Source organism: Eutrema salsugineum, unplaced genomic scaffold (genome assembly GCF_000478725.1).
Source record: "Eutrema salsugineum unplaced genomic scaffold, Eutsalg1_0 scaffold_5, whole genome shotgun sequence".
Classification (NCBI taxonomy): Eukaryota; Viridiplantae; Streptophyta; class Magnoliopsida; order Brassicales; family Brassicaceae; genus Eutrema; species Eutrema salsugineum.
Genome location: NW_006256612.1, coordinates 2,208,647 through 2,222,249, shown reverse-complemented (window position 1 = coordinate 2,222,249; position 13,603 = coordinate 2,208,647). Strand labels below are relative to the sequence as shown.

Here is a 13,603-nt window from a genome sequence, read left to right as displayed (position 1 = left end):
TTTCTAGCGTCCAGTGAATAGTTTTTTAAAATGATAAGTTGTTTGGTATTTTGTGATGTTATGTAATAGAATGACTCAGTTATCTTTTCTAAAACAAAACGTATAGAAGTATTATTTTAACAAATTTCAAAACGAAAGAACTAAAAGATCCTAGTTCACTAGCTTCTTCTTCTTTTTTTTTTAGTCTACTAGCTTATCTTTTTATCTGCAATAAGAAGCTATATGACTTGAATGAGGAAATGAATAAGTTTACCATCTCTAAATCGTTTAAATTTATTCATGTTTCAACCGATAAAATGTGGTTACTCGTTATCTAAAAGTTGGTTCTCCGTTTACTAGTTAGGTATGCCATAATCCATCTTCATTAGCTAGCAGTGCCCTTGTTCATGCTCATGCCGAAATTTAATTGTGTTAATAAAACTTCTATGGTATTATGTTTGTTGACGATGGATAGTTTGGGTTTAGTGACGGAAGAATGCATAGACTGACATACAAAATGCATAAGGCAAAGAATATATATTAGGATCGAATCTGGAGACAATCTGATGAAACATCCGCCTATAATCTCCAAAATTTTTCTTTGGTTATTTACGAATTTTTCAGCCCCCAAATCACAAAAAAGATATTTATTCTTAAATTGTTTCTAGCCCCCAAATTCTCAGACCCTATATATATATATATATATTTGTATATATGCACTGTATATTTGTGAACTTTGAGGTATATAGAAGACAATTTTTTTTTGCGATAGAGACGAGATAGTCGAACGATTCCAAGAGCTTCATAGATTCTCGTGAAAGGGTTATTAGGTATCTCGTGAGGAAACATGATGAGACCATTATCAAAGACTGACTGTTTTCTATACCCCCGAGTTCTAACTTGCTCAAGCAAGTATTGTTAAATTTTATAACCTTCTAACTCAAAACTAATTGATAATAAATGAATTGACTCATATCTTTCATATCATTCAAAGTTTATATTGGATATTATTTTTAATATATATATATATCCCGACAGGATGATGGGTTTTCTAACCATTTATCTCATCAAATTTTCATTAGACAATTGGATCGGACATGGCTCTCAACGCTTTCACAATTTTTTTATTACATGTACTTCTGACAAAGGATCACACTAATGAGGTATAAAATATATCATTTTTCCTATAACAATGATCAAATGGAAAAGCAATATATAAATTAACAACACAAATATTTTCTTATCTTTGATTCTATTTTTCAAGCCTTTTTTTTTAAATATATGACATACATATCAAAGATATGTTGTGGAATATCCGTCGGCAAATCACAAATTTTGTGATAACATATGTCTTTATCTAGCTAGTACTAGACTACTACTAGTCCTGATCAGAAAATTTGAAACTATTTTACATCTTTCTTTTTAAATTCAAATTGAAACAAAATAGAATTATGATTAATGACTTACCATCTGTTCTGGTCCCATTCTTTCAATCTTTTTTTCTAGAATCACACACAGAATTATGCCCTCTTTGTATTTTTTATAAACAAGGGTAAACTTGACGACTTTTCACATTTAACCGTCGAAAGTTTTTCAGTTATTCAAAATATACCCTATTGTTAAAAAAAATTCAAAATATCCCATGCCCGATCTATATTTGTCTACGTTTTTAGTAGAAAAACGAATTTAGTTCAAGAAAAAGAAATATGTTCTCTGAAAACATTTGACAAAATTTGATTAAATATTTGGAAGAATAATTTCTTTAAATTTAGTTAATCTATATTCAATTTTTTTTCTTTACCCATAAAATATTCGGGATGAATTTTTTTAAATTGATTTGTTATCTTTATATCTGAATCGATTAGACACATTTTTCTTACAAATATATTATATATTTTATACGAGTTTATAATTTTACTTGTAAACCAGTTCTTTTGGACATTATCTTTCTTTTTATGCAATAACTTATACACATCTTAATCTTATTAGTTGATATTTTTAGAAAGTAAAAAATATAGTATTCAATATCTATTTTTTTTTTTAATAACTAAGAAGTTCTGAGCCAAAACTCGTACATCTCCTCAGACCCGATATTAGAGCATTCAATATCGTACATGTAATCCAAAATAATTTCACAGTAAAATCATTATTCCTTTTTTTTTAGCAAGTTCCATGTTAACAAGACCAATCAACATTTGTATATGTTTTTATGCCACACCAAGATGTTTTTTGAATCAATATCTTATTAACCAAAAAACTACAACTTAGCATGTTTTGTGAATATATAGCTGGAGCATTGAAGAATATTGCGGAATTGAACATCCAAGTTTTTTTAATAGTAGTAAGTCTCGCATTGGCTGATCTAATGGGTACACATTCTCCCTCTCTCTAGCACTCCTAATGGCGGTCATAATTAAACTCTATCACCCTTAAGCAAAAGGTCAGGTTATATGATAAATCTTGCAATGCAGTAGCGTAATGAAAATAAGATTGCAATCAATAAATCTTCAAATGAGCCACAGCCGCCAAACGAGATTAAATGATTCGATCAACATAAATGTTTTTTTTTTAACAGGCGAAAACAAGAAACAATTAAGTTTTACGTTTACATAATTAGATAATATAAGTGGTAAGTGGATTGTGGTAAATGCACGAGGAATAAGACATGAGGACTCTCCAACGAAAACGAAAAGATAACATAGTCGCACCATAAGTTGAATTAATTATAGAGTTATATGAGTATCTACCTATAGATAACTCGAAATTAGTTTGTCAGAATGAACACTGCTCTAAGCGTACTGTTAGAATAACTATCCCACATTACCCCTACTCTGACGTATTTGGATAGGGTCTGCGATAACTGTTATAACATATTTAGCAGATTTAGTTGTCGCAGTGGGCCCCTACATTACTGGCGTTTATTGTTGCTTTAGGCAGAGAAATTCTCGGGAAGAGTGAGAACTTTAAATTTTGAATATTAAATATTTAAAATAATCTGGAAAATAAATTTTCAGGTTTGGGTGGAAGACGAGAAATTTCCTACGCTAGGGTTTGTAATCTCCATTCAATACCCATAGATAACGGCGAAAATTGTGAAGAATTTCATTCCCACCAAACGATGGGTAGTTCTGACCACAGCGATGACGAGGAAACGCGATCAGAATCCATGTCCGAAGAGGTAAATTTCGAACGATTAGATGTAGAATTACAGTTCATTCGTTTTCGAGGTTTAGGTGAGTGGTTAGGGGAATTGCAGTCCGATTAACTCATGAATCGTAATATCCTGTATAGATGGCCGACTCCGGTCTTCCCCAACGGATCTTCAGCCCTGAAGAAGTCCCCAAGGGAGACCGTGTGAACATTTACCAGAAGATGACGGTTATATCTGACATCGATGCCGCTTTGAGTCAGACAGAGAGGGATTTTATGAAGGCATCTCAGTTTGGAAAACTGTTCGATTTTGCAAACCAGCCTGCTTGGTCCGGCGCATTCGGTTTGTTCACCCTCACCAGACTTCTTGACGTGAAGAAAGAAAACGATCTGGCTGGTATTTGCAGGGAAACCGAATCGATTCTCAATCCGGGAGTTTAAAATAGTGTCCGGTTTGAAATGCGGGAAATACCCAACAAGTCAGAAGAAAAAAAGGAGACCGCATGTTGTTCCCGAGTACTTCAAGACTCTATTCGGTGATGAGAAAGAAGTCCCAGTGGAACGACCAATCGAGATATTGCAGAAGAAAACTAGTTTAGAGACCCGGTTGAGACTGCGATACGCGTGCCTTGCCATAGTGGATGCCTTTCTAATGCCTTCTGTTCATTTTTCTCGGTCAAAGGTGAGCATGGATCACGCCGAGATGGTTGAAGATCTTGATGCATTTCTGCAGTACCCCTGGGGCCGGTTATCCTTTGATGTAATGATGAATTCGATAAAGGGCAGGAATTTAGCACAGATTTTAACAGCTAACATTACTGTCGGAGGTTTGTTCCCTGCCTTACAAATGGTTGTTTTAGAGGCCGTCCCAGCCATTCAAGAAGATGATGACTCATCTGATGGGGAAGACAGTAGCCCAAGCAGGGGCGGTGCTCACTTGCGTCCGCAGAAAGTTCAGCTTCAGTTGAATAAAGCTAGAGTGCTTGACAAAGATGAAATGGTACGAAGTAAACCCTTTTAACTTGCTAAATATGTTACAAACGGTTTACTAGTTAACTGTTTACAATTGCGATAACTCTATTATCTTGCTTATAATGAACTTGTGTGCTACTATATATTTGTTAGCTATGAGACTTAAATTAACCTGTAACAACTACGCTCTAGGTTTAGTAAATTACTGTATTCAACTGAAGTTGTCCTCGTTGGAACTGATACTTAGCAGTACTAAGTTATCATTGTTATATATGAGTAAGTTGTTACATGATAACAGGATTTGATGTGATAATCTGGAAATGTGTTTAGTGTATCGGATAATTAGTTTACCATGTAACTGTTGGTAATTGTAGTGTAAGTTATCATTGTTGGATATGAAATTCACAACTATTCACTATATCGGTGTTAGATTCGATATAGTGATTCGATCTTAACAAGAGTTGATGTGCTTACTCTGAGGGATTAGGCTCCTTTTTTGATAAGTCGGTTAACCTGTAACATTGTTTGGTTTAATACTCAGTTAACATGTAACATTGGCCTGTTGCTGTATTAGTTATCGTGATTGTTTATGATAAGTTACAGTACGTACGATATCATTCTTAGATATGATAATATAGTTGCCTGATAACAAAATTTGCAGTGTGTATTCAGGGTAGCATGTAAAATTTACCAGTTAGCGGCTAACATACGTTTATAATTATTGTGTTTGTCAAAGTCGCGGTTAACTCTATCATTCGGCCTGATTTCGAAATCAGCGACGACGAGGAGGATCTATCCTGGAGCGAAGATGAACAGGACGAAAGGGTCGACCATATGATTACTCTTATTAATCAAGGATTCGAATTTAAGTCTGAAATGTTTGGCCCTGGCATTGATCCTGAGGTTTTAGCAGCTCGTACAAGTTCTCGAAGGGGTGTTAAGAAGACAAAGATTGTTGTTGGGAAGAAAGGTAAAGGGAAGATGAGAAAGTCTGGTAGAAGTCGAGTCACAAACGTTGCACATGACAGTGACAAAGGAGTTATGTTTTCTGAGGAGAAGTTGAAGACAATGGTTTCAAAAATCGTACAAGAAAATAACAAGAAGATAGAACGTATGTTTGAAGCCAACAATGTGAAGATAATTAAGGGTGTGACCCAGTGGTTTCTTGATAACGCAGTTATCGACCGCGAGGTCAATATATGTCCATCATTCTCGGGCCTTAGCGCCGGTAAGTCAAGGTCTCGCAAGCAGCCCCCTCCGAGCACTGCAAATAAATCGGGGGAATTACCTTCGGTCCAACCCGGAGCGCACCATGATGGTCAGGCCAAACAAAACTGCGACACTCCATTTCCTAACTTAGACTTCTCCTCCATGCCGACGGTTGACGAGATTGTTTCCACATACGCTCCCAGAGCTGATGATGCCACCAACACTGCAAGAGTTGGTAAGGGTACCGTTGACCCCATAGGGGAATGCAGTGTCGACGCTGTTGATGGTGAGCAGGTTATGACGCATAACCCAGGCGATGATGGTGTCGTTTTGTCAGAAACCCGACCTGAGAAGGTAGAATTGTCATACTAATTTATCGAAAAACATAGTGGGTGTCTGTATAACATATCCATATTAATGTGTTTGATAGGAAAATGATGGCGCCTCTCTCCCTCAGTTCAACCCACAAAATGACGTGCCGAAGTCGTCAGATGGTGTGAATTTGCAGGTGGAGGTATTTGCTTTAAGTTTTAGCTTTAAATTTGATGTTTTTTATTTGTTCACTATGCTCTATTAATCCGTGAAAATAATTACATAGGAAAACCCTGAACATGACGATCCCTTGAAATCAGGCCCTAATTATGTGCTAATCCCCCCGGTGGGAGAGAACTTTATTGATGAGGTACATGTTCCCGTTATTACCCTAAATTATAGTCTTTATAACCGTTTATTAGACGCTATTCTAGTTATATTGCAATCCGGGATTTCAAAGATAATTGTGAATTGATAACCCGGTTACCACGGTATGTATATTTTGGATCACAAATCCAACATATAGGGGCCGTAACTGTTATATAACTTATAGAACATGGGTAATTTGATTTACACTTATTTCAATGTTCGTATATTTATATTTTTGTCTTTGCTACGACCATGTATGTAGGTGGATGGTGTTGGAGACGTCCAGCCTGATGAGATTGTAACCTCTGACATTCCTGAACCCAATGCTGTAATTTCTGTTGACGAAGATATTATCGATCCCAAAAATCTGACTATAGACTCGGAGGAGCAAGCCAAAGTGGAACATGTTCAGAGGAGGGTGAGCAAGCGTCAGAAGACTGTATCGACTCGATTAGACAGTCCTTTTCCATGCGAGAAGCGTATCAGAACTATTATAGAGAATTCCGAAGCTGTCGATGATTCTGAGAAAGCCCTTCAACAACGGTTTGATAAAGCTATGAAAGCATTTAAGAAGTTAGTCGCTGACCCAATTATCATTAACTTCTGTTCCTCTAGTTATAAAGATTGTACGCTGAATTGTGTATTTAAAAATTTGTAGGCCTCAGGCATGTGGGGAAGGAAACCTTCTTACATCGAAGAACCTAAACGAAATGCTGGGGAGACAGAAACCAATGCCTGCAAAGGTTTTCACTGAGATTCTGTAACAAAGGTTTATTAGCTGCTAATTTTATTAAATGCTAACCTATTGCTTTCGTATTTGATTTAACCCAGGTTATGGATTCTCTATGTTTTTTGGGGAGGCATATACTCCGCGAAGACAGTCGGCAGCCGAGAGTGGATATTTTGGAAAGTTTGTATCGATGTTATCCAAGTTACACCCGAAGTTTAGCAGGACAGATCCCCGAGCTGACTTTAAGTTTTCCAAAGCCGTCACCGAGAGACTTAAAGGTGTTGGGGAAGTTGATCGGTTGCCGCTTTTCTCGGATGCTGATATTCTCTATCTGCCGTTTAATCTCGATATCAAGCACTGGGTATTTCTTGCGGTTCATCTCTCTACTTGCAAGATTGAGGTTTTGGACTGTAAAACCAATCTGCGTACGGATGCAAGCATGACTACTGAAATCCGACCCATCGCTGAAATGCTTCCCTATTTGTTTATAGAGGTTGCAGATAACGAAAAGATGTCTCAGTTGTCTACTACCAAATATGATATTGAAAGGATCACTGACGTACCGTAGATAAAGTCAACAAACGATGCTGGTTTAGTGGCGTACTTCTTAATGTTATCTCATGCCCTTTTCGGCAGAGAGGGTTCTAAGGAGTTCGACCTTACGCACATTGACTTGGAGGCGAAGAAAGTCGTTACAGTTCTTATTGAGCAATACCTATGAACTTTTAAGGATTGTTGTTAGTCTTTGTGGACTTCGGTTTTCATTTTCCTAGACTTGCGGTGGATAGACTTTTATTTACTTTTCGGTTTAGAAACCCGCGTTACGTTGTTGTATTGTCAGACAAATTTTATTTCGTTATCTGGTTTATCTTCTAATTCGGATTCAATTTTATTACGTATAGGCCAAAAACATCGGTAATAGATATTTCTGTGGGTTAGAAATTGCTTTAGGTTTATTAAGTAATAACTAAGTCATCGGTTAATGAATACGAATTACCAAGCAATTTGTTATCAACGTTAACGTGTAACCCCAAATATTAACGGCTAACGTTTGCTTTTATACGGGATGACCCATGTTTGATTAATGTTAACATTTTATGGTTTAGGGTTTAGGGTTTAGGGTTTAGAATTTAGGGGTTAGGGTTAGGGTTTCCGCAATAGGAAATTAGGTTAAGGGTTTAGGGTTTAGGGTTTGGCTTTATTTGGGTTCACCATATTCGATAAGGTTTTAAGTTTTTGTTAGTCAGTAAGTAACTTATTGAATGCAAAATAATATTTAACTTGGAGTTAGGGTTTACCATTGAATCATTTGGGTTCCCCTATTTCGATTAGGTTTTTACTTTAACCGAAACCTGACGCTGATATACATATTAGGGTGTAATCACATTATAGGACATTTCGTGTTAGGGGGTATCTTTTGGATTGACGTATTTTGCTTAGGGTTTTAGTTTTACTTCAAGGGTTTAGATATAGACACTAGGGTTTAACCAAGTTATAGTCAAATTGGGTTTAGGGTGTATTTTTGGAACATTTGGGTTGACCTATTTCGATTAGGGTTTTAGTTTTACTCACAGCCGAAAGAGATCTACACATTAGAGTGTAACCAATTTATCGAAATATTGGTGTTAGGGGGTATATTTGGATCATTTGGGTTGACCTATTTCGATTAGGGTTTAGTTTAGGGTGACTTAGATACTCATATAACACATAAACTTAAGTGACAGCCGAAAAAAATATACACACTAGGGTGTATCTAAGTTATAGTGTAATTTGGTTTAGGGGGTATCTTTGGAACATTTGGGTTGAACAATTTCGATTAGGGTTTTAGTGTTACTCACATTCGAAAGAGATATATACATTATAGTGTAACCTAGTTATACGATAAGTGGTGTTAGGGGGTATCTTTGGTTCATTTGGGTTGACCTATTTCGATTAGGGTTTTAGTTATACTCACAGCCGAAAGAGATATACACATAAGAGTGTAACCAAGTTATAGGATAAGTGGTGTTAGGGGGTATCTTTGGATCATTTGGGTTGACCTATTTCGATTAAGGTTTAGTTTAAGTGAAAGCCAAGAAGATATACATATTAGAGTGTAACCAAGGTATAGTTAGGGTTTAGGTCGCGTAATAACAGAAAATAAATAGTTCATTAAAAGATGCTCGGAGTTAGCTGGTACATACGTTATCCGCGATAGTACATAGTCGTCTTTAAACATTGTAAAACTCGACGACAAACTACTACACCATTCAAGACTTATCATACAAATTGAAATTAAGAGCTAACCCCTAACATTCTATTCCTTTGGACAACAAAATGTGGATAGAATGATATGCATCCAGCCGCCAAAAAAAACCCCTTCCTTAGCACCATTTTCTGACTATTCCCCCTGTATTAAAAAGAGTAAAAATTACAGAGTCACCATAATATGTTAATTGTTTAGAAGAAGATGGTTTATACCGGTAATGGGGTCTTGCAGGTTGAACGGTTGTGCCCACGTCCTCGGCATCTTGTGCATTTTCTTCTGGAAACTCACTGAGGATTACAGGTATAGGAAGTTATGCGCTAATCGAGTTACCGATTACATACTTCCTACTGATTTAAAGAGGTAAAGTATTTTGTACATTGAATTCCCCACGAGACAATATTCTCTGCTTTCGTGGCCTGCTTGGGGGTCGACGAACCGCTGGAGGTGCAAGTTTTCCTCCACCGACATCTTCCGGTCGTGGAGCCAAATGATCCATATCAGGGACTGGCATTATAACCTTACCATATGCCAACCTGCGATACTGAGTGGAGTAGTGTATATCGACCAAGCTATCGACACGGACTCCCTCTTTTATTGCCGCAGCTATGGCATGGCAACATGGTATGTGTAGAAGTTGGAATTCCCTGCAACTACAACTCTGTTCCCACAAGGATACTGCAAAAGCTGTATCCATCTCGTCACGCACCTCGTATAGTCCATTTTCTGTAATGTAAAATTAGTGTTAGCAGATAAAGACTACCGTCAACTGTAAATGTTAACAGGTAAACAATATATCTCATATCTTACCTATTTTCATGACGAAATATCTTGAAGACTTCTGAAAACATTCAATCAGCATCTCTTGAATCTTGGGATTCACGACGTCAGTCTCAGTGTTTGCAGAATCCCTTCTTATCGCAAACCAAGATACAAGTGTCGTTCTTATAGTTTCCAGTATAGAAATGATGGGGTACTCTCTTACCATTGTCATGACCTTGTTCAAAGATTCAGATATGTTGCTCGTCATCACATTATAGCGTTCCCCTACGAAATGCGATCTCGTCCAATGCTCAAAACCAATCCTCTGTAAATAGTCTGCACACCTCTCGTCGATCGCTTTAATTTCCATAAATGCCTTCTCGAAATCGCTAAAACGATACGCCCTTCCAGCTACAGAAGTAAGATGACTCAGGTGCTCCGATTTGAAATTAGTAACTACATTTCGTTGTAAGTGAACAATGCATGCTCCATGTGAAGACATCGGGTACACCTGTTGGAGTCGAGAAATGGAAACAATTAGCAAGTTAACCAATTATTTAGCGACATATTTTGGTTTATCACTAATAGATATAAATATACGGTAACCCTGGAGTTTAGGCGCTAACCTTACGAATGCTTGCATATATGGAAGCATGCCGATCTGAGACGAAGACAAGGTCATGTTCGTCTGGCACTATTGCGGTCAGCTTTCTTAGGAACCATTCCCAAGAGTCGTCGTTTTCACTGTTCACGATCCCAAAGCCGAGAGGGAAGACTTGGAAGTTACCGTCTTGAGCACTTGCCGCCATGAGACACCCACTATATCGTCCGCTTAAGTGTGTAGCATCAATGACAATAACCTTCCTCATGTACCTATATCCCTGAGCGCACGCATCTAACGAGTAAAATAGATACTTGAAACGGACAACCCCTGAGGCTGAGGTTTCTGTCTCCAAAGCAACAACAGAATTAGGGTTTGTCGTTAGTAGTTTTTCAAAGTAGGGGGTCACCAACGCAAAGCTTGCTGCAGCACCGCCTAAGGCGTTGTCCAATGCGATCTCTCTTGCTCTCCACGCCTTCCAATAGCTGACGTGCAAGCTGTACTCTTGTCGAAGCAGACGGCAAAGATCACACGCCATTGGCCCCTTTATGTTCAACCCATATCTTTCGCGAACCATCTTTCCAATAACATCCGTTGAAGCTACTCGGTGGAAATCACTTCGGGCGTCGACGCTGCAGGTGTGATTCCCGATCACAGTTTTGACTTCAAAGCGTAAGCTGTCTTTTATCTGTGTGGCATAAATCCTCCAAGGACATGTCTGGCCAACGCAACAAACAATGACGGTCTCAGGTTGTGAATTGACGTTCTTGAAATGAAACCTTCGATTTATTGCATGCAGCGCGAGTTTCAACTTGCACTCTTCTTTCGTCTTAAAGATTCTTCCAACGAAAATGTCATCTCCCTCGTACTGTGCATCACCCAACCCTCTCGCTATTTCATCCGCTAACCAGTGTAAACATTTAACCCAATTAGCTAGATAACATTTACAATTCATGTAAACTTGAAACAGACATAAATATTGTTTACCTCCGATAATTGGGTCATCGAAATATGGAGGCGCATCCCTTTCGTGCAACGCTGGCTCTACTCTTGGTTCAGCGCCAACAGCTAGGGTGTGAAGCAATATTGGGGGATTACCGGACAATGACACGGGGGGTAGGCAAACTGTGGTGTGTTTGCAGTTAAAGTTTGATGTGTAGCCGGTAACTGTGAGATGTTAGATGCTACATCGTTTCCTATTGCTCCTAATGGATAAATGTTAGTCGCTAGCAAAGCTCGACTCGGCCTTGATGACCCACCAACTTCACGAGATAGTATTCCGTGTTCGGTCATCACTCGTTTCCCTTTATTGGCACCCGTATTCTGCACATCAACAGTCTGTTGCTCCAGAGCCGGTGCTTGAAGCATTGGATCTGGTTCCGGGTTGTCGTACAAACGTGCGATCAGATCCTCTCCTGAAATGGTACATGATAATATAACAATATCAGGCAACGTAGGAAATATTTACTACTAATTTTCAAACCGATTTTGATTGCATTTGTCATCGATTGGAAAGACTCTCTCTCGTTCATTTCGACCGATGCGTGTATGCCGATTTCGTCTGGTTCATGGATCCAACTCGCATCACTTTGTTTTTTCCACACCCCTCGAATTACGGAGACATGTAGAGTCATCGCACCTAATTATGTGAACAGAAAAGGTGATGCTTAGATAACTGAGATATCGAGATTTGACAATACTTTTGACATTATACATAACCTGGTTATATGTAAGTTCGAAAAAACAGGGATAACTAAGGAAAAATACAGAGAAGTTACCAGCTGTAATCAGAAATCCAAGACCTTCCACCCTTCTTCAATGTCCTCCAGAACCTGTTACAGAAGAAAACGAGGTTGCTCTGTAATAAATGAAGTAAAGAGTTGTGTTTCACTTTCATTAACGCCGATGCTTTAAATAGAGGTCTAACTAATATTAAAATAATTGTTATCGATTAAACGTCACTATTAGAGACATAAGTTAGCGGCCATGCAATAATTAGATATTGGGAAGAGAAGAAATCCTTGTGTCAGGCGGCGGATTTTCTCCAAATAAACCTGCAGAATCAGAACATTAAATGTTATGTCGGGTAAGTATAGCTTCCCAAAATATCATTGGCCTTTTTGAGTAGGGGCAAATCGGGGAACGAAAAATTTTGTCCACAATCTCTTCCCAATTTATTTTTATAGTTACGTACAAACCTAATTATCTCCTCAATTGTTAGTTTATACCCAAGTCACCCTTAATTATAACGAAGCTAGAATCTTAGTACTATTCTGTCTTATTTATAGAGATGTCAAACGGGCTAACCCGCGTCCAAATAGCCTGACCCGATGCGGGTTTAATTTTTTTTCGGGTCTGGCGGGCTGGCCCATCATAAGCTGCGGTCCCAAATTGATGTGTCCAAGCCCAACCCGCCTATATTCTGTGGTTTTGCGGGCTGGCCCGCGGGTTCATACTTTCTTCTTCATCTTAAAATTTTTATGACATTTAGATTTATAGTACCAGAAAATCTACAAGAGGAAAATAAAATTTTACTCGTAACTGAATCACAATATGGATAAGAAACAAAACTAAAGAAAATTCTTGTGTAAGTAAATTCGATAAACAAACAAATGAATTCGATAAACCTCTTATACAAAACTCCTAACCCTATGATACCATAAGATTTGAAAAATCAATTTAACGGTAAAAATAGACACTGAGTTTTGAAAAGCAAATAAATGAATTACAAATAATGATACACATAAAAACTGGTAATTTAAGCTAAATAACCATCAAGATACAAGCAACAAGACATTCACATATATATAAAAAAAAAGATGAAGACAGCTTATTTGTTAGTCCAGCGTACAAACAAATGTGATTTTCAAGCAAAACTATTTATTGTCAATTCAAGATTTAAGCGATTCTAAATTACCTTTGTATTGCTGCGTACAAAAGAAATACCACGTCCGTGATATAGTCGATGAGCAAAACCAACAAAAAAAACAAACTTATGACATTAAACTGAAATTAAAACTTTAAAAAAAATACTAGTTTTTAGCCGGGAAGACAATGACCAGATTTTCTTCCAAATTCAAAAATCCAATAACAGAATTTGAATCGAATATAATATAAAACACATACTAGTTTGATGATTCTTTAATCTCATTGAAATAAAGCTACCACAAAGCCCAATAGCTGAATTGTATGACTCTACTAGGCTTTGATTCACTCCATAACTACTACTTTGAAATCCACCAATAAAAATGACAAAATACTTCACTTTTCGAAG

General features: G+C 37.5%; 2 protein-coding genes across 2 annotated transcripts; one reads left to right on the top strand and one right to left on the bottom strand.

Moving 5' to 3' along the window:
- Positions 1 to 3,097: 3,097 nt before the first annotated feature.
- LOC112083922 lies at positions 3,098 to 7,289 on the top strand. The gene is made up of 9 exons (XM_024152143.1): positions 3,098 to 3,157; positions 3,271 to 3,472; positions 3,537 to 4,136; positions 4,838 to 5,664; positions 5,741 to 5,824; positions 5,909 to 5,992; positions 6,254 to 6,553; positions 6,650 to 6,734; positions 6,823 to 7,289. The coding sequence occupies exons 1-9, from the start codon at positions 3,098 to 3,100 to the stop codon at positions 7,287 to 7,289; spliced, it is 2,709 nt and encodes a 902-aa protein (XP_024007911.1).
- Positions 7,290 to 9,101: 1,812 nt separating this feature from the next.
- On the bottom strand, positions 9,102 to 11,834 carry LOC112083921. The gene is made up of 7 exons (XM_024152142.1): positions 11,813 to 11,834; positions 11,589 to 11,744; positions 11,317 to 11,496; positions 10,355 to 11,232; positions 9,777 to 10,239; positions 9,406 to 9,692; positions 9,102 to 9,110 (listed from the first exon to the last, which is right to left on the bottom strand). Exons 1-7 carry the CDS (start codon positions 11,832 to 11,834, stop codon positions 9,102 to 9,104), a joined length of 1,995 nt encoding a protein of 664 aa, XP_024007910.1.
- Between the last annotated feature and the right edge of the window lie 1,769 nt (positions 11,835 to 13,603).

What these genes read in the sequence shown, in the direction of transcription:
- LOC112083922 (XM_024152143.1), top strand. Translation starts at nt 3,098, where the DNA reads ATGGGTAGTTCTGACCACAGCGATGACGAGGAAACGCGATCAGAATCC. An exon ending in CAAAGATGAAATGGTACGAA is followed by an intron (nt 4,137 to 4,837) that starts GTAAACCCTTTT and finishes TGTTTGTCAAAG; the next exon opens with TCGCGGTTAACTCTATCATT. An exon ending in CAGAAACCCGACCTGAGAAG is followed by an intron (nt 5,665 to 5,740) that starts GTAGAATTGTCA and finishes TGTGTTTGATAG; the next exon opens with GAAAATGATGGCGCCTCTCT.
- LOC112083921 (XM_024152142.1), bottom strand. Translation starts at nt 11,834, where the DNA reads ATGACAAATGCAATCAAAATCG. An exon ending in GACAAATGCAATCAAAATCG is followed by an intron (nt 11,745 to 11,812) that starts GTTTGAAAATTA and finishes GTACCATTTCAG; the next exon opens with GAGAGGATCTGATCGCACGT. An exon ending in AATACTATCTCGTGAAGTTG is followed by an intron (nt 11,497 to 11,588) that starts GTGGGTCATCAA and finishes AACATCTCACAG; the next exon opens with TTACCGGCTACACATCAAAC.